This window comes from Panthera uncia, assembly GCF_023721935.1.
Source record: "Panthera uncia isolate 11264 chromosome A1 unlocalized genomic scaffold, Puncia_PCG_1.0 HiC_scaffold_17, whole genome shotgun sequence".
NCBI lineage: Eukaryota > Metazoa > Chordata > Mammalia > Carnivora > Felidae > Panthera > Panthera uncia.
This window is the reverse complement of record NW_026057577.1, coordinates 59,548,910-59,574,648: the sequence shown is the minus strand read 5'-3', so window position 1 is coordinate 59,574,648 and position 25,739 is coordinate 59,548,910. Positions and strand designations below refer to the sequence as shown.

At 39.1% G+C, this 25,739-nt stretch overlaps 1 protein-coding gene across 1 annotated transcript in view; it reads right to left on the bottom strand.

Moving 5' to 3' along the window:
* Nucleotides 1-25,739, bottom strand: part of MSH3 (mutS homolog 3) — a 187,079-nt gene that overhangs the window by 26,148 nt on the left and 135,192 nt on the right. Inside the window, exon 20 of the mRNA XM_049649725.1 lies at nucleotides 13,480-13,637. Coding sequence (XP_049505682.1) covers nucleotides 13,480-13,637 — 158 coding nt within the window. The remainder of the gene's footprint in view (nucleotides 1-13,479; nucleotides 13,638-25,739) is intronic.

Here is a 25,739-nt window from a genome sequence, read left to right as displayed (position 1 = left end):
AAGGGCACAGGCATTTTCCTATCAAAGAGACCCCAGGAAGTGCTGACTGGACAAATTACTCTCTAACACATCTTCAAGTCTTGGGAAAGTCCCAAGAATTTCAGAGCAAAATAATTAACAGAGAAAATGTTATTTCCCAACTGTAACCATATCTGTGAAAGCCACAAATGATTAAGGCCATAAAAAGAAAGGTAAGATTCATCAGTCATCATGGTAAGATTAATCAGATTAATTAATAAGATTAATAAAGGGGAACCTGACACAACCAAAGGATGCCCCCTTATAATTAAATACACATTAAGAACTCAGGCAAATCACCATCTTTCGGATTCTGCTGTCCCTTCTGTAAACTGAACAATGGCTCCTAAATCTGGATATGTTTTAGAGTCACTTGCAGAGGTTCTTAAGTATGGACAGACTCTGTCTAAGAGCCCCCTCATCATACCAATTAATTACAGCACTATCTCCAGGAGATCTGCCTTCAGGAGAACTGCCTGGGATATGGATTTCAAACCAACCAAATCCTCAGGTGACTCTGAAGTATTAAATTCATACAACCACTTCCTAGCAAAAAGATGAAGTGAGGCATCTCCTGTTTGCCAAACACAGCTGCGGGAACTAAATAAACCACAGAGATACTCACAGGCAACACTTTTGATGCCAATAGAATTCATAACAGCCTACTCATTTAGGCTGTTATCATTTATCGTGTGATTTTTAATGCTAGTATTTACTAGCAACTAGAAGACATGCACTGATTCAAGGGGTTTTCTTTCTGTTTAAGGAGGACAGACAGACACACACACACACATTAGGATATATATACATGTTAAATATCTATTAAATATACATAAATATACATTATATACATATTTAATAGAGTGCAAGTACTCCACAGTAGGTGCTCAATCAATATTCGTGGACTTAAACTCGACTGGACAAACAAATCAGTTATCATCCTCACAAATGCAAATACCTGAAATAAGTTAAGCATTCAAACGCCTATTACACTCTAATTCTCTCTCAAAATAAACACACTGGTGAGTGCACAGCATTCCTGAACTGAGGGGCCATAAGAGGGTTTACATGGGTAGCATGGCATGCAACTTATTAACCAAGGACCACTTAATGTAAATATCCCTTTCTACCAACATTTAATTTAAGTGACATAAATGGCAATAAATTATGCTGAGAGAAGCCAAGTGTTTTGCTTTTTTTTTTCAAGCCAGACTTAATAATTCATTGCTTTTCTAAAACTTAATTACTGAGTCTAAAAAGGTGAATAAGGTTTAAGCCTACATTTATCAGGATAACAAACAAGAGATCTTATTCCAGGGATGCACTCAAAGATGTTAATGATCCTTAGAAATAAGTGTCTAGAAATAATTCACTGATAAATATATATACAAACACTAATACATAAATACTAATTAGAGCCAAGTGTATATGTTTGCTAAAATTCCACCTTTTTTTTTAATATGAAATTTATTGTCAAATTGGTTCCATACAAAACCCTGTGCTCATCCCAACAGGTGCCCTCCTCAATGCCCATCACCCACCCTCCCCTCCCTCCCACTCCCCATCAACCCTCAGTTTATTCTCAGTTTTTAAGAGTCTCTTATGGTTTGCCTCCCTCCCTCTCTAACTTTTTTTTTCCTTCCCCTCCCCCATGGTCTTCTGTTAAGTTTCTCAGGATATACATAAGAGTGAAAACATACAGTATCTGTCTTTCTCTGTATGACTTATTTCACTTAGCATAACACTCTCCAGTTCCATCCATATTGTTACAAAAGGCTATATTTCATTCTTTCTCATTGCCACGTGGTATTCCATTGTGTATATAAACCACAATTTCTTTATCCATTCACCAGTTGATGAACAAATCAGGAGACATAGATGCTGGAGAGGATGTGGAGAAACAGGAACCCACTTGCACTGTTGGTGGGAATGCAAATGGTGCAGCTGTTCTGGAAAACAGTGTGGAGAGGTTCCTCAAAAAATTAAAAATAGACCTACCCTATGACCCAGCAACAGCACTGCTAGGAATTTACCCAAGGGATACAGGAGTACTGATGCACAGGGGCACTTGTACCCCAATGTTTATAGCAGCACTTACAACAATAGCCAAATTATGGAAAGAGCCCAAAATTTGACTTTTAAAAGTAATGTTCTTAGGGAAAGGACTATACAAGATTACAACATTCAGAAAAAATATTCCTAAAGCATCCTGTTTGCAGCTTTTCAAAAATTTATTTATTCTTCTCATGGCACAGTGCACAGCACACAGTAGGCATTCAATGAGTATTTATGCAATTAATGAATTTAAACCCAGTGCTGTAAATGTTCAATCATTAATATGAAAATAACCAATTTAAAGATAAAATTTGGAGACAAATTTTATGCATATGTCTCACTCTGCTAGACTTCCAATATTTCTTACATTGAGTACAAAAAAAATTTGAAGTGATTTACAATAACAACATATTTATGGTGGAAGAATTACAATGAATATGAAACTAAGATTTTAAGCCATACAGTAGGTCCTCACATTTGAGACAGCATATTTGTGCATGAGCTCTGAAAATGCTAATTTTGCGGTCTCATCCTTGCAATTCCAATTTAATAGGTCTCTGATACAGGGCTTAGAAAGTTTTAAACATTAATCATAAACAAGCATCTCTATGGTTCTCATGCAGCTGTTATAAGAACCATGTTAGAGAAATACTCCCATGCAAGAAGAGAAGGGGGAAAATTAAACCAAATTTGTTTCTGCACCTGAGCCTTGAATTTAGCTCTTGCTTTCTTGGCAGGCAAGACAAAAAGGAATTAAAGAGGAAGCAGCCATTGGCTGATGACAGGAGGCCTGGCAGTTTGTCAGAGAAGGCCAATAAATCGCTTCAAGTCTTTTTGTAAACAGGCACAGCATGCACATGGAGGGAAAACAATTTCCTAGCATGAACAAAAAATGACTTATCAGATGGCACTCCACGTAAAGGTCAGTAAATAAAAATGAAAATTTCCTTATGAGCAATTCTGGAGACTATATAGAAACATCATCAAATGGGTATGTCTACTTTAATTTTAAAGCACGAGTACAAACTTTTACCCACGGCCAGCAGGATTCTAAACTGCTCCAGCCCCCTTGAAGAACAAGAAAGATGCACATTCCTTACACTCCACAGTCCCACTCCTAAATGATAGCCTCAATTCAGAAAACTCGTTCATACGCACCAGAAAACACATGTAAGACAAGTATCAGTATTGTTTGCATTTGCAACAAATTTGAATCATGTTAAATACCAATCAAGGAAAATGGATAAACTGTGGTAGATGCATACAATAGAATACCATAATTATAGAAAAATGAGTAAACTAGAATTATACATATCCATATGGGTGAATTTCATAAATATAATATGGGAGGGGGAAGCCAAGTGCAAAAGAATATACAGTGTGGTGTGATACGTAGAAAGTGTTCCTCAAAAAACATACCCAGGGAGTAAAAATATAGAGAAATGCATGGGATGAAAACTAGTCAAGAAAGGTAGTTCCAGGGCACGTGGGTGATTCAGTTGGTTAAGGGCCCAACTCTTGATTTTGGCTCAGGTTCAAGGTCTGAACCTCTCTGCCCCTCCCCCGCTCTCTTTTTCTCTCAAATTAAATAAACATTAAAAAAGCATGTGCTCTCTTTTTCTCTCAAATTAAATAAACATTAAAAAAAAGACAAAAGGGCAGTTCCTCTAGATGGGGTGGAGGGGAAAAGAATCAGGGAGGATTACGGGTTCAATAGTATTGGCAAAATGTTCTATTACTTCTAGGGTGGTATTTACCTATGGGACTGTCCTATGTCTGAAGTATTTCACAATAAATGAATGAAAACTGTAACGGCATAATATTAGACCATATTCTAGTAAGGATCTAGGATATAAATGAATGTGGTCCATGCAGACTCCTTTCAATTATAACAGGAAAGAGAATAAGAACAGAAGAAAAGACAGGGAACAGGGTCCTTACACTAAAGCAGTGCATCCCAGATGGAGGTCTCTGAGGTTAAAGAAACAAGGAATCTCTGCACAGCAGATCCAGTGCAGCCATTAAAACATGCAAGACTGGGGCACCTGGGTGGCTCAGCAGGTTGAGTGTCCAACTCCTAATTTTGGCTCAGGTAATGATCTCACAGTTTGTGAGTTTGAGTGCCACATAGGGCTCTGTGCTAACAGCGTGCAGCCTGTTCTCTCTCTGCCTCTCCCATTTGTGTGTGCTCTTTGTCTCTTAAAATAAATAAACAAACATTAAAAAAAATAAACATGCGAGGGGTACCTGAGTGGCTCAGTCGGTTAAGTGTCTGTCTTCAGGTCAGGTCATGATCTCATAGTTCGTGGGTTCAAGCCCACCATCAGGCTCTGTGCTGACAGCTCAGAGCCTAGAGCCTGCTTCGGATGCTGTGTCTCCCTCTTTGCCCCTCCCCTCCCTTTCTCTCTCTCTCTTTCTCAAAAAATAAATAAAACATTAAAAAAAACATGTGAGAGTAATCTGCATGAAGTGATAGAGAAATATGTCTCCCACATATTAGGAAATTAAAGCAAGCTGCATAGCATAATGTTTAATATAATACCATTTATATAAGAGAAGATTTATGTATACCTGTAAATTGGTGGAAAATTATACAAAGAATCATCAATAGTTGTTGACCTGGGGAGAAGGTAAAAGTTAGTTTATACCCTATCATACTGTTCAATTGTTTTCATAATAGGATCTATTATTTTTATAATTAAACAACTGAGCTCTCCAGCAAGGGCAGTGGAAATGCTTCTCGGCTGCACTCCAAAGTTGTCTGGACACTTACAAAAGTGTCAACTTCCAGACCCCAGTCCAACTTAGAACTACTGAGTTTAGGGTCCAAGTATCAGTATTTTTTAAAGCTCCATTGAAAAAAAGTCCAACGTACATTAAGGGTTAAAACTCACTGTTTCCAGATGTTCCGTGTGCAAATGATAATATGTGTGTTATGAAAATTAAAGACACCAATCTTCTATATTGATCCAGACAAGAAAACCATCACTAAAGGAGGAAGGAATAAGGTTACATACAGGCTGGGTTAGAAACTTTTTGGAAAAGTAAGCTCTGATATGCTGAAGTACCTGGGAATGTTCAGGCTTAGAAGTCCAAATGCCATGCTACTGAGTAGGGAAGAGAAATTTGCCCTGGAAAAAAGTGTTCTCAGACAGTGAACATATAAGCATTTCACAAGACTCCTATAAAACATCTTATTTTGACTGATACTGCCTTTAATCTGAGGTTGTATCTCTCTTACGTTTATTTTAGAATTTTAAAAATATTAATAAGCAGAAGAAAAGAACATTCACCACAATCCCATCTCCCTCATGATATTTTGGAATATAGCCTTCTATTTAGATGATTTTCTCTGCATATATTTACATATATAATTTCTCCTACAAAAGTGGAATCAAACAGAATGCCAGGTTTTGTAACCAGCTCTTTTTTGTTATTGTAACAAGAATATTCTTTCTTTCATGTAATACTACCTCTGGATGGGCCCACCAGTACCAGGTAATGGTAAAATGTATTCCCAAGTAGCTGAAAAAAATGGGTGTGTTTAAGGAAGTTAATTCAGAATGAAAACCACTATACTGAAACAATGACTTTGGTGTTCGCAAGGTTTACAGCTTAGTTTCTCCCTTATGCAGTGACTAGTAACCAGTCCAGCTCCTCAAGGCTGCTCCTGGCTCACAAGATAAAGGCATGCTATCATGGCAGCAGCATGGAGGAAAAAGCTCACGGTCCATGTGAGTACCTTCTAGGTCAGCCACTAGCTGGTCTTTTCACTAAAAATTGTTGTCTAACAAAATACACAGGTTTTTTAAAGCTGTTTTCTTAAGCAATTCATTTGTTTTTCTAGGTACTATGAACTATTTTAACTGAACAAGTTTACCTTCATGGAAACCTTTGAGACAAATCTATAGCTTCCCCACAGCAGTGTTGGTCATTATGTGATAAATATTGTAAGCTTCATTTCTGGCTCCATCTTAAGCCCTTACCCTCATTTTTACTCACGCTATTTGGAATCTTCTGTAAACTGACTTAACTACTTTCTGGAAGATGGCAGGATAAATATTAATGAACGAGCAAGCAAATAAATACACATATACAAACACCTCTCAAGCACTGCATGATCTTACAGCAATGGAATGCCTTGTGCCTCCATGGATTGTCCTTATCACACCTGAGTTTCTTGAGGGCAGGTAACGTGGTCTCATTCGGCTTTGTATCCCTAAGGCCTAGCATAAAACTCAGGTACACTGTAAGGTTTTAAGAAAAATGCGTGTTTAGTACACTGGAGTTTTGATCTTGTTATTGAGCCAGTGTCTCCTAACAGTCTATAGTTTCTGCTTAAGACACGGAAATTTAATGGCGATCTTATCAGGCAGCCTCCTAGTTGTGCTGCATGTTACAAGTTAAGATCACTTCTGAAAACAGATCCCCTTCCTGAATTTCTTAGGGTCACTGACAAACACCACCATTCACTTCTCTTGGTCACCGAGGTTTGATGCCTCCTTGTCTCTAGTTCTTTATCTATCACTCTTCATCCACTGTAGTTACCAAAGCCTGTCAGTTCTAACCCTGTAACATCTCTCCTCTGTCCCTTGTCCACTTCCATTTCTGTCAGTCTAATTAAGATGCTCAGGATCTCCCCAAGAATAACTGCATTACATCATCCCTTTGTATAATCCATCTTTCAAAGTGTGGCCAAATTAATCTTCCTGAAACCTCAACTGTAAGTAACTCTGATCACATCATCTTCCTACTCATAAATCTTCAACAACTCCCCACTGCCCATGGGATTAGCTTCTATTGGCCTGATCTTGACTTAAAGATCAGTTCATTCGATAGCCCTGTTGTTGAGTGTCTGTTATATATGTACAAAGCAGAGTTCCAGGTTCGGGGAGGGGGAAGGGAAATGTACAAAACATGAAAATCATCTTCTGGGAATGGACTACGCAACAGGAGAGGCAGAGGTTTACACCAATAACTATAAAACAAAAAGTGGTAAGAACTTTTTAAAAAAGGCAAAACACTTGTACCCCAATATTTATAGCAGCACTTTCAACAATAGCCAAATTATGGAAAGAGCCTAAATGTCCATCAACTGATGAATGGATAAAGAAATTGTGGTTTATATACACAATGGAGTACTACTTGACAATGAGAAAGAATGAAATCTGGCCTTTTGTAGCAACGTGGATGGAACTGGAGACTGTTATGCTAAGTGAAATAAGTCATACAGAGAAAGACAAATACCATATGTTTTCACTCTTACGTGGATCCTGAGACACTTAACAGAAGACCATGGGGGAGGGGAAGGAAAAAAAAGAGAGGGAGAGAGGCAAACCATAAGAGACTCTTAAAAACTGAGAATAAACTGAGGGTTGATGGGGGGTGGGGGAGAGGGAAAAGTGGGTGATGGGCATTGAGGAGGGCACCTGTTGGGATGAGCACTGGGTGTTGTATGGAAACCAATTTGACAATAAATTTCATGTTTAAAAAAATCAAAATAAGAACTACCATACAATGTAGCAATTCCTTTTGTAGATTAATAAATAAATAAATGGGAATATTATTATTGGCTAAAAAAAAAGGCAAAACAGGGGCGCCTGGGTGGCTCAGTCAGTTAAACATCCAACTTTGGCTCAGGTCATGATCTCACCATTTGTGAGTTTGAGCCCCACATCGGGCTCTGCGCTGACAGCTCAGAGCTTAGAGCCTGCTTCAGATTCTGTGTCTCCTTCTCTCTCTCTGCTTCTCCCCAACTTATGTGCGCTCGCTCTCTCTCTCTCTCTCTCTCTCTCTCTCTCTCACACACACACACACACACACACACACACACAAATACACATTTTTTTTAAAAAGGCAAAACACACAGTATAGAGATGAGAAACATTAACTGTGGCTATGGGGCTCCAGGAAGACTTCATGAAGGAGGTGGAATCTTAACAAGAAAAATAGCAAGAGAGGTATATCTGGTCCAGGATATAGTATAAACTGAAAAAAGACAAATGGGAAAATACATACTAGCTTCCTAGAATTCAGAAAGAAGAGTTGGGTTGACACATAGGTAGGTGAGGGAAAGAAACAGAAAACAAGACTGAAAAGATTGGGGTTCATCTGGTTGTTCTTGACTGATTTGCTCAGAGACTTGTAGTTTAGCACCAGAATGATTTGATCATAGCTGTGTTCTGAAAGGACCTCACAGGGGCTTGAAAACTGACTGGAGAAGGAAAAAAGGAAGACTCAGAGAGCAGGGAACCAGTTTCTGCAATAATTTGTAGTAAGCAATGGGTGCCAAGATTAGGCCTAAAGCATTAAAAGATGCATGACTGGCTAAGAGGGCACTCAGTAATATCTGGCGGGGACACTGCAATCAGACCCTCGCACATGTTTTTATCTATTTCTTTCCTGTTTGATTGATGAGCTTCTGAGTCCAGAGGACACAGTGTGTGTCTCGTTTCAGGGCTACAGTCGGCTGACCCAGTTAGGCTGCAGTGTGTAGCACCTACAGCTTGTGGATCCATCACTGCCCAAGCTGGGTCAGACTAGTCTCCAGACCCCATTCTTCTACTTTCCTTATTTTGATCAGTCGGAACACTGTGTGTCCTCCTCCGTGGTTTTTGGCACCAACATCAAGTCCACATGGCTCTACACTTCTCACGTTTTATCCAACTCTCTGCCTCACTCACCTCCTAAACCTAAACATTAGGTACTTCGGAATAGCTGCCAAATAACCAGCCAGCTCTCTTGTGTCCTTGCTCTCTTCTCCACAAGCGCACTCCCTCCTTTTTCCTCTCCAGTCCCTCCCCTGCAGCCCTCTCAGGAGAACCAGCTATTCGCTTCCTTGCCTCACCTGATACTGCAAGGATTCTCAGGCTCACCGCTCTTCCTTCCAGGCTCTACCTTCTTGTAATAAAAACAGCTCCTTTGAGGTTATACCACCAGACCGTAACATCCTCCTTTTGTCCATGCTGCAGCTATTCAGTTTCAAATCACTCCCCTTCATTCATCAAAGCTGTTAATACTTGGCGTGTATCTTGTCTCCACCAAGAGCCCCACCATTGCTTCCAGTAGCCCTTCAGGTCCACGTGGCTAAACCAGCCAACACCATCCAGCTCAATCCTAGATCTCCTCTTTGCCCATCTCCTTCTCTACTCTATCTCAGCCATCCATCACCAGACTCACATCCTGGACTTCATCAGAGACATGAACTGTTTCATCTCAAAAGCTGCCCATTCCAGCTCACACAGCACCTCCACCATGACTGTTGTTGAAACCTCTCAGGACTCTAGCCCACCTACCACGTGCCTTCCCTGGTGCTGTCAGCCCTCTTCTTAAAGTTCCATGGTCCACCATTCCCAACATACACTGGCCAACTCTTAAACTCCCTCTGCCCTTCCATTCACTTCTCTGGAAAAACTCCACCCTGGAGGGGTTGCAAAAAAAGGGTGACACACTAATTCTGTCGTTTCTTCTTTGCTTATTAGCTGGAACACGTCCATCATGAGAAACTTTCTCTCACCTGGGTGGAAAGACAGACTGGCTGCTTGATTCTCTATTTTTCAATTTTCATTCTACAAAGTGACTAATGATTTTTTGTTAGAAGTATCATTACTAACTTATTCTAATATTCCCCAAGGTAATCAAGGCATTTTTTAAATCAGAAATTTATGGATATAACATATCCCTCTGGAACATGTTCAAGTCTACCATTCAAAAACAAAACAAGTCCCTCACTGGATCTCTCACCGTCTCCCCCTGGCCAAGCTGCCCTGGTGACACCTGTACTAACACTCTATTTCTTGACCTCTCACTCACTCTTTAACCCTTTTTAACCGGAGTATGGTCCCACCATTCCACCAAAACAGCTCCTGCTAAGGTCAATAGTGACAGCCACCTTGTTAAGATCAAAGTTGACTTTTCAGGCTTCCTTTCACCTGACCTCTCTGTGCTGCTGGCCACTTTCTCCTTGAAGGAGTCTTTCCCTGACACTGTAACATCCTGGTTTTGTCCTCCCTTTCTGGCTACTCGTCCTTTGTTGGTTTTTCTAGCTTATCATGTTACTCACCTATGACATGTTGGTAGTCCTAAGACTCAGTCTTAGGACCTTATTTTCTCTACTATACTCTCTGCTAACATGATCTCAGCCACACCCAGGTCTTCACTTACCACTTATACAGAGATGTCTCACAGCCAATTTATATCATTACTTTTCATCTTTTCCTCTGGACTCTATATCCAACTGCCTATATGACAGCTCCCCTAGAATGTCTGAGTATTTCTCCTTACTATGTATAAAAATAAAAGTCAGGATCTATGGCAAAAAGAAAATCACACTCTTCCAGTAAATGCTAGCACTGTCCAAACCAGATGCATAAACCACTGTCATCTCTGACACTCCATTCATCTCAGCTGCATATCCCTTCTATCACCAACCCCTGTTGATTTATTTCCTGAACACCTTTCAAATGAGACTCCTTTCCACTCAAACTAACATTACAAACCTCATCCAAAGTACTGATACCTCTCACCGAGACCACTGCAGGAGTCTATTGATAAGGTTACTACTGGGTCCTTTCTCCAAACATTTCCTGCATTATAGCCAACGTAGATGTGATCATGCCAAGCCTTGCTTAGAACTCTTCAATGGTTTCTCATGGCTGAGGAAAAAGTCCCAACCCTCTAAACTCTGTGTCACTTGCCCTTACCTATTCTTCAACTTCATCTAGAATAATGTTCTCCTAGAGAGTCACTCTTCAGTCCCTTATCTATGATTTTTTTTTAATGCTAAGAGACTCTGCACACACACCCCCTGTCTGAAATTGTCTTTCTTCCTTTGATTAGTCAGCTCACCCTTCAGATAGGCCTCAAGAGTTGCTTGCTAAGGGAAGCCTTCCCTGTCCAGCTCATACCCTGCTCACAGACTGTCAGAGCATCTTGTACACAGCCTTTATATGTTTGTCACTGCTGCAATTTCACATTTTTTATGTAATTTTTTTGGTTAATATTGATCATCTCCACCAGGTAAGTTTCACTAGAACAGAAAATATGGTTGTTTGGCAGTCCCACTGTTTGTTATATATTAGATGCTAATATATGCTGGATAAAAGAATAAATTAAAATGAATAAATACCTAAATTTCTTGAAATTAGTGTGGTTTGTCCTTTTTCAGAAGGCTTATACTTGCTATCCCTGAATGCACTTTATAAAAGCATTTAATATAAGGGGCATAAAACAGTCACTATACATTGGTAAGAATGTTATTTCTGGTATTTTAAATATATTACTATTATAAAGTTTAACTTTTTATTATTATCACTGAATTCATTTCTTATAGGCAAAAACTATTTTCTGATTATCTCTGAATCCATTCCTAAATATGTGCCTAACTTCATAAGAAAAGCTGGACAAAACCAAATTCTTACTGTTTCCCTTGCAATTATGGCCATGAGACACAATTCTGGTTAGTGAAATATATGTGGAAGTCTTCTGGGAGGCTTCTGAAAAGGCACTGATTTCCTGAAAAAACAAGGCGGGGGGGGGGGGGGGGGGTGGAGAGGCCGGGGAGCCTGTGGCATTCTCTCTTCCTGTTCCCACATGCGAACATGAATGTGATGCCTGGAGTCACAGCAACTATATAGCAGCTATGAGGGAAAGGCCAAAAATATTGCAGAACCACCACAACAGCGGAAACAACAGCGCACCTCAAGCATTCTTATTGTATGAGAAAAGTAAACTCTTATTTTTTTTCTATTACTTATATCTAAAATACATATATATCTAAAAATATCCATAACTGATATTCTGCTCACTAACAAGATTCTCTTCCAGTCAAACCATCTTACTTTGCCCAAGAAGTCTTTCTCTCTTTCCCTCTTCTCCTTTTAATCTTTTTTCCCTTGGTTAAATTTCTGTCACTCTCCCTACTAAGGTAACCAAAATAAAATACCTAGTATATTTATTTTTACAAGATAGAAGACTAATTACAATTTAAAAAGTAAAGAAAGAGTCCTTAAATTTCTTATACTGAATTTATCTACAAATATATAAAGATCAAAATAACATCTGTTTGGTGATATGGTATCAAACAGAATTTAGGTGTCCCTGCTTACTCTCAGGTTAAAAACCAAGCTCTAAGATAAAGTATTTTTTTTATTAAAAGTTTTTTTTAATGTTTATTTATTTTTGAGAGAGAGAGGGAGCATGAGCGGGGGAGGGGCAGAGAGAGAGGGAGACACAGAATCTGAAGCAGCTCCAGGCTCTGAGCTGTCAGCACAGAGCCCGACACGGGGCTTGAACTCACAGACCGCGAGATCATGACCTGAGCCATGACCTGAGCCGAAGTCAGATGTTCAACCGACTGAGCCACCCAGGCATCCCTAAGATAAAGTATTTTAATGTCTACTCAAATGCATCAATATCAGCATGTATTTTTTTTTCTTTTATTTTAGAGAGAGAGCAAGAGAGAAAGTACACGCACAGGTGGAGTAGGGGCAGAGGGATAAAGAGAGAGAATCCCAAGCAGGCTCCACACTTAGCACAAAACCTGACGTGGGGCTCAATCTCACAACTCTGGGATCATGACCTGAGCCAAAATCAAGAGTCAGATGCTCAACCGACTGAGCTACTCAGGCGCCTCAGTATGTGATATATTCTGATGTGATTCCAAAGTCAAGTGTTATAGAAATATGCAGCTGCACAACCAATCAGACACTTATACACATAATCTGACTACATACATATGGACTATATTTAATTTTTCCAAAAATGGCCATGCTCTTAAGAAGTATAAGATACTTCTTATACTGATAAGGAACTGATAAATCTGAATAAATAGATTGAACTATGATTTTCCTATTAGTGAGACCAGGATATTTCACTTCTATTCCTAACATGACATGCAATTTAGGTTTATAAATGAAGGGTAAGACTTAGTTACGGGTAATGTTCTTAGCATTAAAAATACATACATACATACATACATACATACATACATACATAATCTTGGGCAGTGCCCTTCTCCATGTCAGTTCCCCACCTATAAAATGAGGAGGGTGGGCTGGTTTTCAGACTGTGCTCTGCAGAGCCCATCCAGTCAAGTCTGTAAGCCTTCCACTCTGACTCAGGCAGAGCAGATCTGCTTTTATCTGTTTAAATATTCATCTTTTATATAAGATTTTCTTTAAAGTAAGAACTTAGTAACCAAAAATAACTTGAAAACTAGTGGACAAAATGCTCTCCTTGGACTCCTCTGGTATTAATATTCATGATGAAACGCTCTCTTTAAGCTCCTAAGCTCTAAATATTTTAAGAGCAAATCTATTCATCTAAATATGTACACAGAAAATTCATGTGACAATGTGGGCCTGACTTATTTTCAGAAATACATTCAAATAGAACTAATGTTTTTACCTCGTGAAGATGCCATCCACAATTCCAATTGTTGCTTCCTCTGCAGGAACATAGGAGCCAATCTGAGCCATGATAGTAATCAATGCAACTTGTTTTATGTAGGAGCTCTTTCCACCCATGTTTGGTCCAGTAATTATCATTACTCTCTCTGAGTCCCCCTAGAAAATTAAAAAGCAATCTCACTTATTGTACCCAAAGGGCTTTTACATAACAGCTATAATTTATTCCATAAGTGGGAATGCCTTAAGTAAAAGATGGCTTTATGATATTTAAATATGTTACCAAGTATTACAAATGGAAAGAGGGGCTTTTTGTCTTAAACCTGAACCATGATATTGCAGAACAGTGAATTTTTAGCAATGTACATGACTGTTTCTGTGTATAAATAAGGAAAAAACAAGAAGCAACCTAAATGACATAACTACTATGGCTTTCTCATTAAATATTCATTTACCTGCCTCTTTGTGTGTTTTTTATATTGCTTACATTTAAAACCAATCAATGTGTCTATCTTAAAACTACCGGTATTTATAGGGTGCCTGGGTGGCTCAGTCGGTTAAGCGTCCGACTTCAGCTCAGGTCATGATTTTCCGGTTCTTGGGTTCAAGCCCCAGGTCGGGCTCTGTGCTGACAGCTTAAAGCCTGGAGCCTGTTTTAGATCCTGTGTCTCCCTCTCTCTCTCTGCCCCTCCCCTGCTCAAGCTCTGTCTCTCTCTGCGTCTCTCAAAAATAAATAAACATTAAAAAAAAAAAAAAAACCTACAGGTATTATACAGCTAATTGCCCAAGGCCTTAATTTGGGTTGGTAGCACAGGAATTTTTTCAGGTATAGACAGATGACTACTAAAGAGATTTACAATACCAAATTCTAGATATCATTTTTATCAGCATTTTTCACTGGCATTTCACCAGAGGATGTAAAGGAGGCAGCAAAGCTCAAACACTTGCACTAATTTAATTTCTAGAATTTGCCTCTATTAACCAGTTATAGTACTTGCCATATATAGACTCATCCTAAGGGAAACTGTCCAACTGTAGCCCTTTGTAGAGAGGAGTGAGCCCGAGACATCCATGTGCTGTGCTATGTGAACCCACCACTCTGGGCAATACCTGCCTGGTCAAGGGTGGCCACTCTGTATCTGACCAAGAGCCCAAGACATGGCCTCACATAAATGGTCTTCTGAAACTAACCATATAATCTCTTGGGAGTTTAAACTGAGAACCATGGAGAGATTCAATCAGTTGGTATCTGGAGTAGAGGTTGAAAAGAAACACAGAACAAGACCACAAAGCACTGGGGACCATAAGTATTAACTTATGAGGAAACAAAGTATGAAGAAAAATTATACAGAACAAGGGGTAGAGGGTAGTTAGCAATAAAAGGTTAAGAAGAAGCAAAGGAGCCTAAAAGAGTTGAGAAACTTCATGCACATGCAAATAATGAGAGTCTCAAAGTAAAATATTATAAAGTCTTACTATTCAGGGGATAAAAAGAAAATCTGTTCCATCTCTAAAGCTGTCTTATACCCTAATTAACCAGACATTTCCAGTCTCGCTAAAGCCAAACTGTACTAGAGATCTTGTTCTTCCTGTAATTCCTTTCTCTCATGGTTACATGTGGTTTTATAATGAGTGTCATAAAGCTCCATTATTTGAAGGAACTTGAGTGAATCTGTGTTTCTTGGAACAGAAAGAGCCTAGCACAGTAAGAACAAGAAAAGAAACTTTGCATGAGTAGAATGATGAAAATAATGATTAAAATAAAATTATTTCTCTTACAGAGCCTTAAAAATAATCAACCTGTTATAAATAACCAAACATCTGGCATAACCAAATATTTAAAAAATTTAAATAAAATGAACTGATTGTTTTAAAATTGGCAAAAATGACACAAGAAATACAATCTGAATAAGCTTGTATCTATTAAAGAAATTACATCTGTAATTAAAAGCCCTTCCATAAGAAAACTCCAAACCCAGATAATTTTCCCACTAATTCTTGCAAACATATAAGAAACAGCACTAATCTTATACAAAAACTCTTCTACAAAACCAAACAAAAGTAACTCTTACCAAAACATTCCAAAAATTCAACAGAATCTTTTTTTTTTAAGTTTATTTACTTATTTTGAAGGAGAGAGAGAAGGAAGGGCAGAGAGAGACAGAAAGAGAATCCCAAGCAGGCTTCACATGACCTAAGCCAAGATCAGAGTCGAATGCTTAACCGAGTCAGCCACACAGGCACCCCCCAACACAATCTTGATACCAAAAACCTGTCAAGAACATAATAAAAAAGAAAAACTACAGACCAATTTCATCTATTATGTATATATGGATGAATATACATTAAACCAATCCAAAGCTATATTATATAAACAATTTAGAGTTTTTAAGGAGTATAAGGTTGGTTTAATAATCAAAGGCCAATCAATATAATTCACCACATTAAGAAAACAGAGGAGGCAAATCAGATGACGATCTCCAAAGCATTTGATAAAATTCAGTATCTACTCATTAAAAAAAGGGCAGGTGCAGGAAAAGGAAATAAAAAGTATAATTATTAGAAAGGAAATAATAAATCTCATTATTCCTATATGTCATGATTATGTTCCCAGAAAAGTTAAAGAAATCTATAAAAATTATTATAGTCAATAAATGAATTAAACAAGAGCTTTATATAAAATAAATATAAAACTTTATCTCTAGATTTCAGCAGTAAGTAATTGAAAATAAGAAATTTAAATTTTTTTTAAAGTTTATTTACTTGTGAGAGAGAGAAAGACAGACATAGTGTGAGCGGGGGAGGGGCAGAGAGGGAGACACAGAATCTGAAGCAGGCTCCAGGCTCTGAGCTGTCAGCACAGAGCATGACGTGGGGCTCTAACTCACGAACGGTGAAATCATGACCTGAGCCGAAGACAGACGCTTAACCGACTGGGCCACCCAGGCACCCCGAAAATAAGAAATTTAATGATACAATTTACCACAATATCAAAAGAAATCAAATACTTAGGAATAAATCTAACAAAATGACCAAGACCTCTACACAGCGAACTATAAATCATTTTTGAGAGAAATTTAGGAAGACCTAGTTAAATGAAAGAATATACTGTGTTCATGGACTGAAAGGCTTAATATTATAATGCTACAATAAATAAATAAATTAGTGTGATTCTGGCACAAAGACATATAGTAGAATATATCAAAGTCCAGAAACAGACTGATGTGTACACAGTTACTTGATTTGTGACAAAAGTGACATTGTAGCAAAGTACACAAAGGATGGTCTTTTCAATAACTGGGGTTTGGTCAAAAGGATGTCCATATAGAAAAATAAGAAATCCTGATTCCTAACTTCCATCATACATAAACAAAAATCAATGTCAGGTAGATTATAGCTCTGACAGCCAAAAAAACAATACAATACAATACAATACAATACAATACAATACAATACAATAAAACAACTGGACAATAATATACGACCTTGGGGTAGAGAAAGATTTCTTTAATAGGCATAAATCATAATTAACTCTAAAGAAAGATTTAAAAATTGGAGTACATTAAAACTAAATACTATTAGGGGCGCCTGGGTGGCTCAGGTGGTTGAGCGTCTGAGTTCAGCTCAGGTCACGATCTCGCAGTCCGTGAGTTCGAGCCCCGCGTCAGGCTCTGGGCTGATGGCTCAGAGCCTGGAGCCTGCTTCCGATTCTGTGTCTCCCTCTCTCTCTGCCCCTCCCCCGTTCATGCTCTGTCTCTCTCTCTGTCTCAAAAGTAAATAAATGTTAAAAAAAAATTAAAAAAAAAACAAAACTAAATACTATTAACCAAAAGATGCCATTAAGGAAATGAAAAGCTACAACACAGATTACATGTATAGATTATATATTGCCCAAAGACTCAAATCCAGTATACATAAAGAACTTCTACAAATCAGGGGTGCCTGGGTAGCTCAGGTGTTTAAGTGTCCAACTCTTGGTTTTCATGATCTCACGATTCATGAGATTGAGCCCTGCTTCAGGCTCTGTGCAGACATCGCAGAGCCTGCTTGAGATTCCCTCCCTCCCTCCCTCCCTCTCTCTCTCACCACCCGCCCCCCACTGCCACATGCTCTCTCTCTCTCTCTCTCTCAGAATAAAGAAAATAAACTTCAAATCAAAAGAAAGACAACCCCAAGAAAAATTGTCAACAAAACTTTAAAAGAAAATGACAAAAAAAATACAAATGAGTTGGTATAGGTCAGAAATAGGACGATAAATCAGCAAAAACAATGTATGCTATGTTCAACAAACAACGGTGGGACAACTGGGTACCCATGTGAAAAAAAATAGACGTAGGCCTGAAACTCACACAGTGGCCCCAAATCAAATCTAGATGAGGGAATTAATTGTGAAAAGCAAACCTTAAACTTTTAGATGAAAACATAGAAAAACAGCTTAATAGCATCAAGATAGAGAATGATTTACTGAAAGAAATAGGAAAAGCAACACAACAATATAAATCATAAAAGGAAAGACTATGATTAATTTTTTAAAAAATTATATTAAGCCACCAAACACAAAATAAAAAGGCATAAAGAAGTAGTACTTCTACACAGTAATAACACCAAAACAATGAAAAAATGGGCAAAGGACACAAACAGGATATTTACAGAAAAAGAAACACTCAAAGCCGAAAACTTTTCTTAATCAGGAAAAGGAAAACGAAATCAGCAGGATTTTTCAAGGGACCTACAAGCTATTCCTAACATTCAAATGAAGGAATAAAGAAATACTAACGGTGAAAATTTTTGAAGGAATATTTTTTAAAAGACAGCTTTCACATTCATCAGATCATCAAAAGGCTTAAAAGTCTATTTAAGCAGAATGTTGGCAAGGATACGGAGAACAATTTGGAAATGCTTAAAGATTGCGTATACTGGTCTACATGACCCAGTAATTCCTCTCTTAGTAATCTACCCTAGAAAGATACACAAGTACTCAGAAAGATATTTCTATGACTGTTCACTCTAGTACTGTTTGTATTCATAATAGACAAAAAATGGAAAGAATGTATCATCAGGAAAATGAGATGTATTCTATACAATTATTAAACAATCATTTACAAAACAGTATACAACAGGATAGGTGCAATGTGCCATATTTATGTACATTTTAAAAACACACAAAATTATATACAGTTAAAATACAAATATATACAAAATACAAACCTTGCACAAGGATAATAAATAACATCAGGATAATGGTTACCAATAAGAGGAGGTGAAGGGGGAGAAAAAGAAATAGCAATTATGTGAAGCCTTAGCTATATCTGTAACATTTTATTTACCTTAAATAAATCTCGTTCATATTACGAAAGTTCATTCTCTATGATATTTGAGTGAAAGGTAAACAGGTGTCTATTATACTGTTTTCTACACTTTTTCATTTGTTTGAAATATTAGCTAAAAATTATTTAAATGAATTATCTTAAGATTTAATTATTCATTTCATGAATAATCATCATGAATCATCAAATAGCTCTTATAAACTGATTTATAGATTCAGGAAAAATTTATATAACTTCCAAATGACATTTTGTTATTTGGACCTCCAGCATAGTTACATAAAAAAAGAACAGCAGAAGAGAAACATATAATAGAAAGTAAAAGACTGTAACACAAGGGAAATGACCCACAGATGGGTTACATGCACCATGATGAGGTCCCGAACCATTAAGGCATTGTTGGTGGAGCTGCCTGAAGTGCAATTACCAAACTCAATGAACAATGAAGGGGGCTGATGGATGCGCACAGGCAAAAAAAAAAAAAAAAAAAAAAAAAAAAAAAAATTCTTTTAATAATTTAGGAAAGCTGTAAGAACAATAAAAATATATACCTTTTATCTTTTTAAAGACTTTTAAGGTAATTTTTTAAAGTTTTTGTTTCTTTATTTTGAGAAAGAAAGAGAGAGCGCGCTACTGTGGGAGGGGCAGAGGGAGAGAGAGAATCCCAAGCCGGCTCCACACTGTCAGCTCAGAGACCAAGGAAGGGCTCAAACTCACGAACCCGTGACATCATGACCAGAGCCAAAGTCAGACGCTTAACCAACTGAGCCACCCAGGTACTCCTACACACCTTTTATTTGTAGACACCGTACTCCTTCCAAAGCCTTGAAAGAAAAGAGCATTTACACTTAGTGCTTGATTCAGTTTTCTCATCCAATGAGAATAAAAAATTTGACAGGGTAGTGACAGGTCAGTGCAACTGTGTAGCTCTCAGTTCCCTAGTGTCTAAAATGAGGGTGAATTTGGGGCGCCTGGGTGGCTTGGTCAGTTAAGCGTCCAACTTCGGCTCAGGTCATGATCTCACGGTCCGTGGGTTGGAGCCCCGCGTCGGGCTCTGTGCTGACAGCTCAGAGCCTGGAGCCTGTTTCAGATTCTGTGTCTCCCTCTCTCTCTGCCCCTCCCCTGTTCATGCTCTGTCTCTCTCTGTCTCAAAAATAAATAAACGTTAAAAAAATTTTTTTTTTTAAATGAGGGTGAATTACATGATCTCTCACCTTCAAGTTCTATGATTCTCTGAAAAATAGTAGGTCCAAATTCAGGCGTATGACATTGGAGATGTGGCTTTGTGTTCAACTGAAGAGGGGAAACTGGAATTCACTTGTCCGAAGTGCTTGGGGGAAATGGTACACAGGGACCGCAGTGAGACTTGCGGTCACTTCTTTTTTTTTTTTCGTGTTTATTTATTTTTGAGATAGAGGCAGAATGCAAGTGGGGGAGGGGTAGAGGGAGGGGCAGAGAGAGAGGAAGACAGAAAATCAGAAGCTCCAGGTTCTGAGCTGCCTGCACAGAGCCCAATGCAGGGCTCAAACTCACAAACCGTGAGATCATGACCTGAGCTGAAGTCAGATGACTAACTGACTGAGCCACCCAGGCGCCCCAGACTTGCGGTCACTTCTGTGAAAGTGAACTTTCCAGGCTTATCCAGGATTTGAAGATTTCAGGTGAGAACTAACTTGGAGGCTTTAAGGAATGAAATGCTTTCAACTCACTTAACTATTTTTAGGTGACAAAGTGGCTGCCTTCCCAATAAGCACTAATATTTATACCTCCAATGGGAGCTAAATTATACACTGGGCACACTCTAGTAAACACTAATGTAAAAAAGACACTGTGGAGAATCAGGAGGGACTTTGAGATGCATAAATACTACCTGTCCCCTCTCTACTGCCACCATCCTGGTGGACCACTGCAGTAGATCCCAACTGGTCTTCTTGCTTCTCTGCCCACAGTCCGTTCTCCACATAACAGTCAGAGTGATGGTCTTAAAAATGAAAACAGGGGCACCTGCGTGGCTCAGTCAGCTAAGCGTCCGACTTCGGCTCACGTCATGATCTCACCTGATCTCACAGCTCAGAGCCTGGAGCCTGCTTAGGATCTGTGTTTCCCTCTCTCTCTGCCCCTCCCCTGCTCACATTCTGTCTTTCTGTCTCTCAAAAATGAATAAAAAAATTAAAAAATGAAAACAGAATTGGTCTCCTGCTAAAAAGCCCTCACACAGCTCCCCAGTGTTCTAATAATAAAGCCTGGATTCCACACCACTGCCAAAAGGCCATGCCTGCCTCTCTGGCCCAGTCTCCTCCCACCCTCCACATGTTCACTTACTACTAGCCAGGCTGGGTTTATGCTCTTCTTCCACCTGCTGGAAGGTGCCAAGCTGTCCAGGCCTTTCCATAGTTCCTTGCATCTGGGGTGCTCTTCCCTGATTAGATCCTTTTTGTCATTCAAGTCCAAACTCAAACATCAACTCCCAGGAGAGACCTTTTCTGACCACTCAATCTACTTAAGCCCCTCTGCCCTGTCACACTCTATCATGACACCCATTTGATTTTCTTTATATCTTTTACCCTTCTCTGAAATTTCCTTAATTTTCTTGTTTACTTATTACCAGCGTCACTGCTAGAAAGTTAGTTCCCATGAGAGGAACTAGGTTATCTTGCTCATCCCCAATGAATACAACATGGCCTGCTACAAAGAAGGCACTTAATAAGTACTGGTCAAATATATGAATTTATTGTGTGAAAGGCACTGCAACAGGGATATTCACCACCCTGACATATCAAAAAATCATGTGCATTCTCTCTGGAAACTAGTCAGGAATATGGGACTCCCTGTCCTCTACAGTTCCCAAGATAACCTAGTTAGTGAGGAAATGATCAAGAAATCTCACACCTGGAGCACCAGGGTGGCTCAATTGGTTGAGTGTCTGACTTTGGTTCAGGTTATGATCTTGTGCTTAGTGAGTTTGAACCCCACATCAGGCTCGCGGCTGTCAGCCTCAGTAGGGAACCCGCTTCAGGTCCTCTGTCCCTCTTTTTGCCCTTCCCCTACCTTCTCCCCAAAATGAATAAATATTAAAAAAAGAAAAAAGAAATCTCACACATGTATTTTATGCATCTACCTTTCAGCAAGGATCATATGTCCTTTGATGTCCACACATCAAAAGGTCCTAGATATGAAAAACACCTTAAATCTATCTGGAAAACCAGTCAGGATGAGGAAACATTGCAAGAGAATAGCGAGAAGCTGAAAATTGGCAAAAACTCTTTACCCTTTCCGGAACCTACTGAAGTTACCAAGAACACATCAAACTGGACAGCCTAGATGGTGCCCAGACCTATGCCAGGTACTGAGCGTGATGCTGCACACAGAGCAAGCTCTCAGAAAATCACAGATGGATGGCTGAATGAATAAAAGACAGTAAACAAACACGGAAGTACTCCACCATGGGGACTATGTTTCTGGATGGCATCTACTGCCTCGATGAACCTTTGGGGAGACTAAAGTTCAATCTCTCAAGTTTTTACCTTGGTACTGGTGATGTCTGTCTGGATAGCATCAGTCAGTAAGAGCCTAGCAGTGGATATCAAGAATCAAACACTGAATCTAAACCAGTAAGTTTTGAGATAACTAGTCAACTTCCACACTGAATTCTGTCTTCTGTGGAAAGAGAAGCGAAGCGGAGATGAAAACATAAAAGGTTTTAAGGTTTACCATAAGAACACTGCAGCTAACAAGTGCCACAGATAACTGTGCTGATGACCTGATGTGCACCATCTCATTTAGCTCTTACAACAAACAGCCTCACAGGATAACGATAGTACTACTGTATTTCCATGTTACAGCAAGGAAACACAGGCCAGGAGACTCTAAGTACCTTGTCCAGTAACACGCAGCTACTAAGTAGCAGAACTGGGATGTTAAGTAAAGATCATCTCTGGACAAATGTCTCATAGGGGATCCCTACTCAATGACAGAGAGTCACAGTCACTGCTAAACAGGACAAGGGCTACTCTGGTGCAGGGCCAGCATCCGTGGGTCCATCACTGGATACACTAAAATGATGGTCAGAACAGTGCTAAAGTCAGGAGGTGTATAGCAAAAAAAATTAAATAAATAAAACACCAAAAGTGTCACATGTTAATTTCCAAGACTTGGGCATTAGCTGCTTTTTACAAAAAAGCCTTCTTTCCTTGACAGGTACCGATATCGACATCTATCTTCAAGAAAGGCTCATGGTAGAACTATTTTTATAATAGTTGCAAACTGCTGAAAAAGTTTGGCAGTTTCAAAGTGTTTTATTCCTTGAAAATGTCAATCAATAACAGGTTACAGTAAGAGACTCCCTAGCGAAAGCCTCCTCCAGACAAACTCTTAGCCAAATCCTTGCACTTTTAACCCAAGGTGAACTACAAACAGAAGGGGATAATGAGGCTGGAGAGGAGTACAGACTATAAGCTGAGATGCTGAGGAAAGGGTCCAAATCCTTCTGATGCCTGGATGCTGCCCAATTTATATTCCACTAAGAGCTAGTTGTTACTCAACCTAATCCCCTCATTTTATAGATGAAGAGAACAGTGGTCTATCCAAGCTGATAGCAAAACATCGGCAGAACAGGACTGGAATTTACATCTCCAATCACTGTTAGGCACTCTCCCACTACCTCTATGTACCAACAAGTGGTACGTGGTAAGAGTTTTAAAAACAAAACAAAGAAAATGCCTGGATAAAAGAGATTATTTCTTTTTTTTTCAATATATGAAGTTTATTCTCAAATTGGTTTCCATACAACACTCAGTGCTCATCCCAAAAGGTGCCCTCCTCAATACCCATCACCCACCCTCCCCTCCCTCCCGCCCCCCATCAACCCTCAGTTTGTTCTCAGTTTTTTAAAAGAGATTATTTCTGACCAGAGTAATGATGAAAGCTCTGAGGAGGCAGTAGTATCTTTTGGGTCATAAGGAATGAGTACTTATTCAATCAATGGAGATGGGTTATGGACAGGAAGAGAGAAGCCCAGGTCAGAACCCATTAAAAAGTCATCAGTTATATAAAATATCCTTCTTTATCTCAGTGGTTCAGAAGCAGGAAGAAATGGGTACCAGGGGTGAGAAGTAACAGAAAAAAATGTTCAAGTGCCATTAATGTTTCCTCTACTTTCTTTTTTTAACAGTATGATCCCATGATTATACTATACAAAAATCACATTTATAGCAAAATCTATGAGAATAATTCAGGCACAGAATTAAATTAAGCTTAGTGCTCAGACATATTTTTATGGTATGCATTACTGCTACTCTGCTTGGTAATTAGGTACAAAGAGTCAATAAATAGCTTATGAAATTAGTATAATCAGTCTTTTATATAGTCAAAGCAAGTATTTCTAGGGTACCTAGAAGTATTTATCTTGGGAGAAGGAAGGAAATGGGAAGTTGGTGATCTTGTTCCCCTCCAGTACACCCTCATCTTTACTGTTTTCAAGCATCATTCATGTAACAAATGTGTGAGCACTTACTATGTGCCACACAGTGCTAGGGGCTGAGGTGCTTAAAGCCCCTTCTTGATTTCAGGAGAAGGGATTGTCACTGGGAATTCAGTGTCCACCCACCACCGCTGGGCTGTGGACTTCCCTTGGGGCTACAGAGATCCACAGGGTTCAAGTATTTCCTGGGAACCTTCCTGCTTTGCACATTCAACTCATTTTCTTCCCTTCCACAAACTGAGAAACACTGAACCACAATTTTCCCTTTCCCTCTCCCAATAAGGGGAATTTATATTACTTACATTAAAAATAAAAAAAAAAAACAACCAACTAAAACTCCAACTTCAGTTGCTGTCAAAAATCCATCTATTAGAAAGTCATTTGGTTTAATAAATAAACAGTGCTGAGACTGCACGGGATTGCAGTGGCATTTCCCAAGCAGAATTATCTTGGCACATTATGTCTTGGTCTGCCTCATGGGTCACAGGTATGCTAAGAAGCTGACCTCCTAATCCTCAAGGTGGCAGTTGGGGCTGGGGTTGCCAGAGCCTTGGGCCAACCTCCTTTGGCTCTGAGCAACATTTTCCTTTTCCTTTCATTCCAGTTTATCACCATACCCTTATCATTTTCAAGACAGTGAAAAAGTGAAGAAGATTAAAAAGCATTGGCTTGCCTGACAATACTTTGTGTTCTGGGAAATAGTTCAAGAGTACTCAACTTGGGTAACCTCTGGCAAGTCAACTTCCCCTTTCTGGGCTTTGGTTTCCTCCTAAGTAAGAAGAGGTGGTTACACGAAATGATCCCTAACATCCCTTCTAGTTCTACAGTATAATTATTCAGGAAATTGTGATATTCCCATACAACATCCTAAAAAATAACATTTTGTGGGAAAAAAGGGCAAAAATTTAGAGTGAGATTTGGAGACTGCTCAAGGCTTATAGCTAATTCTTGTTTATTTAACAAATATGATTAGATGCCCGCTAAATGCCAGAGAACTGTGACTGACAGCAGCATTACAACTAACCAGAGAAGCCTATTCCCTTCTCATGAAGCTTACGGTATACTAGGAACCACATACAAAAGCATTTATAATTAACTGGGTAAGTACTAAAATGGGGAGAAATAAGAGTGTAACGGGTAAGTGATGAGATACCTAACCCAGCAGTGGTTAGGAAAGGCTCAGTGCAGAAAGTGACATCCAAGACAAGACTTCAAGAACAGCAGGAGCTGGAGGGCGGGATGGGGTGGGTTGTGGGTGTGTGTGAGGCAGCAGTGGATGGTGTTGGGGAAAGATGACATTCTAGGCAGAGGGAATGCCATCTGCCAAGTCCCAGAGGCATGGTAACTTGGGAACTACATGGCTGGAATTTTAAGCATGATTTTAAGTGCGAGAGTGACAGGACAGGTTAGGAAAAGCCCTGCAGCTGCAGAATGGAGAAATGAACTGGAGATGGGCAA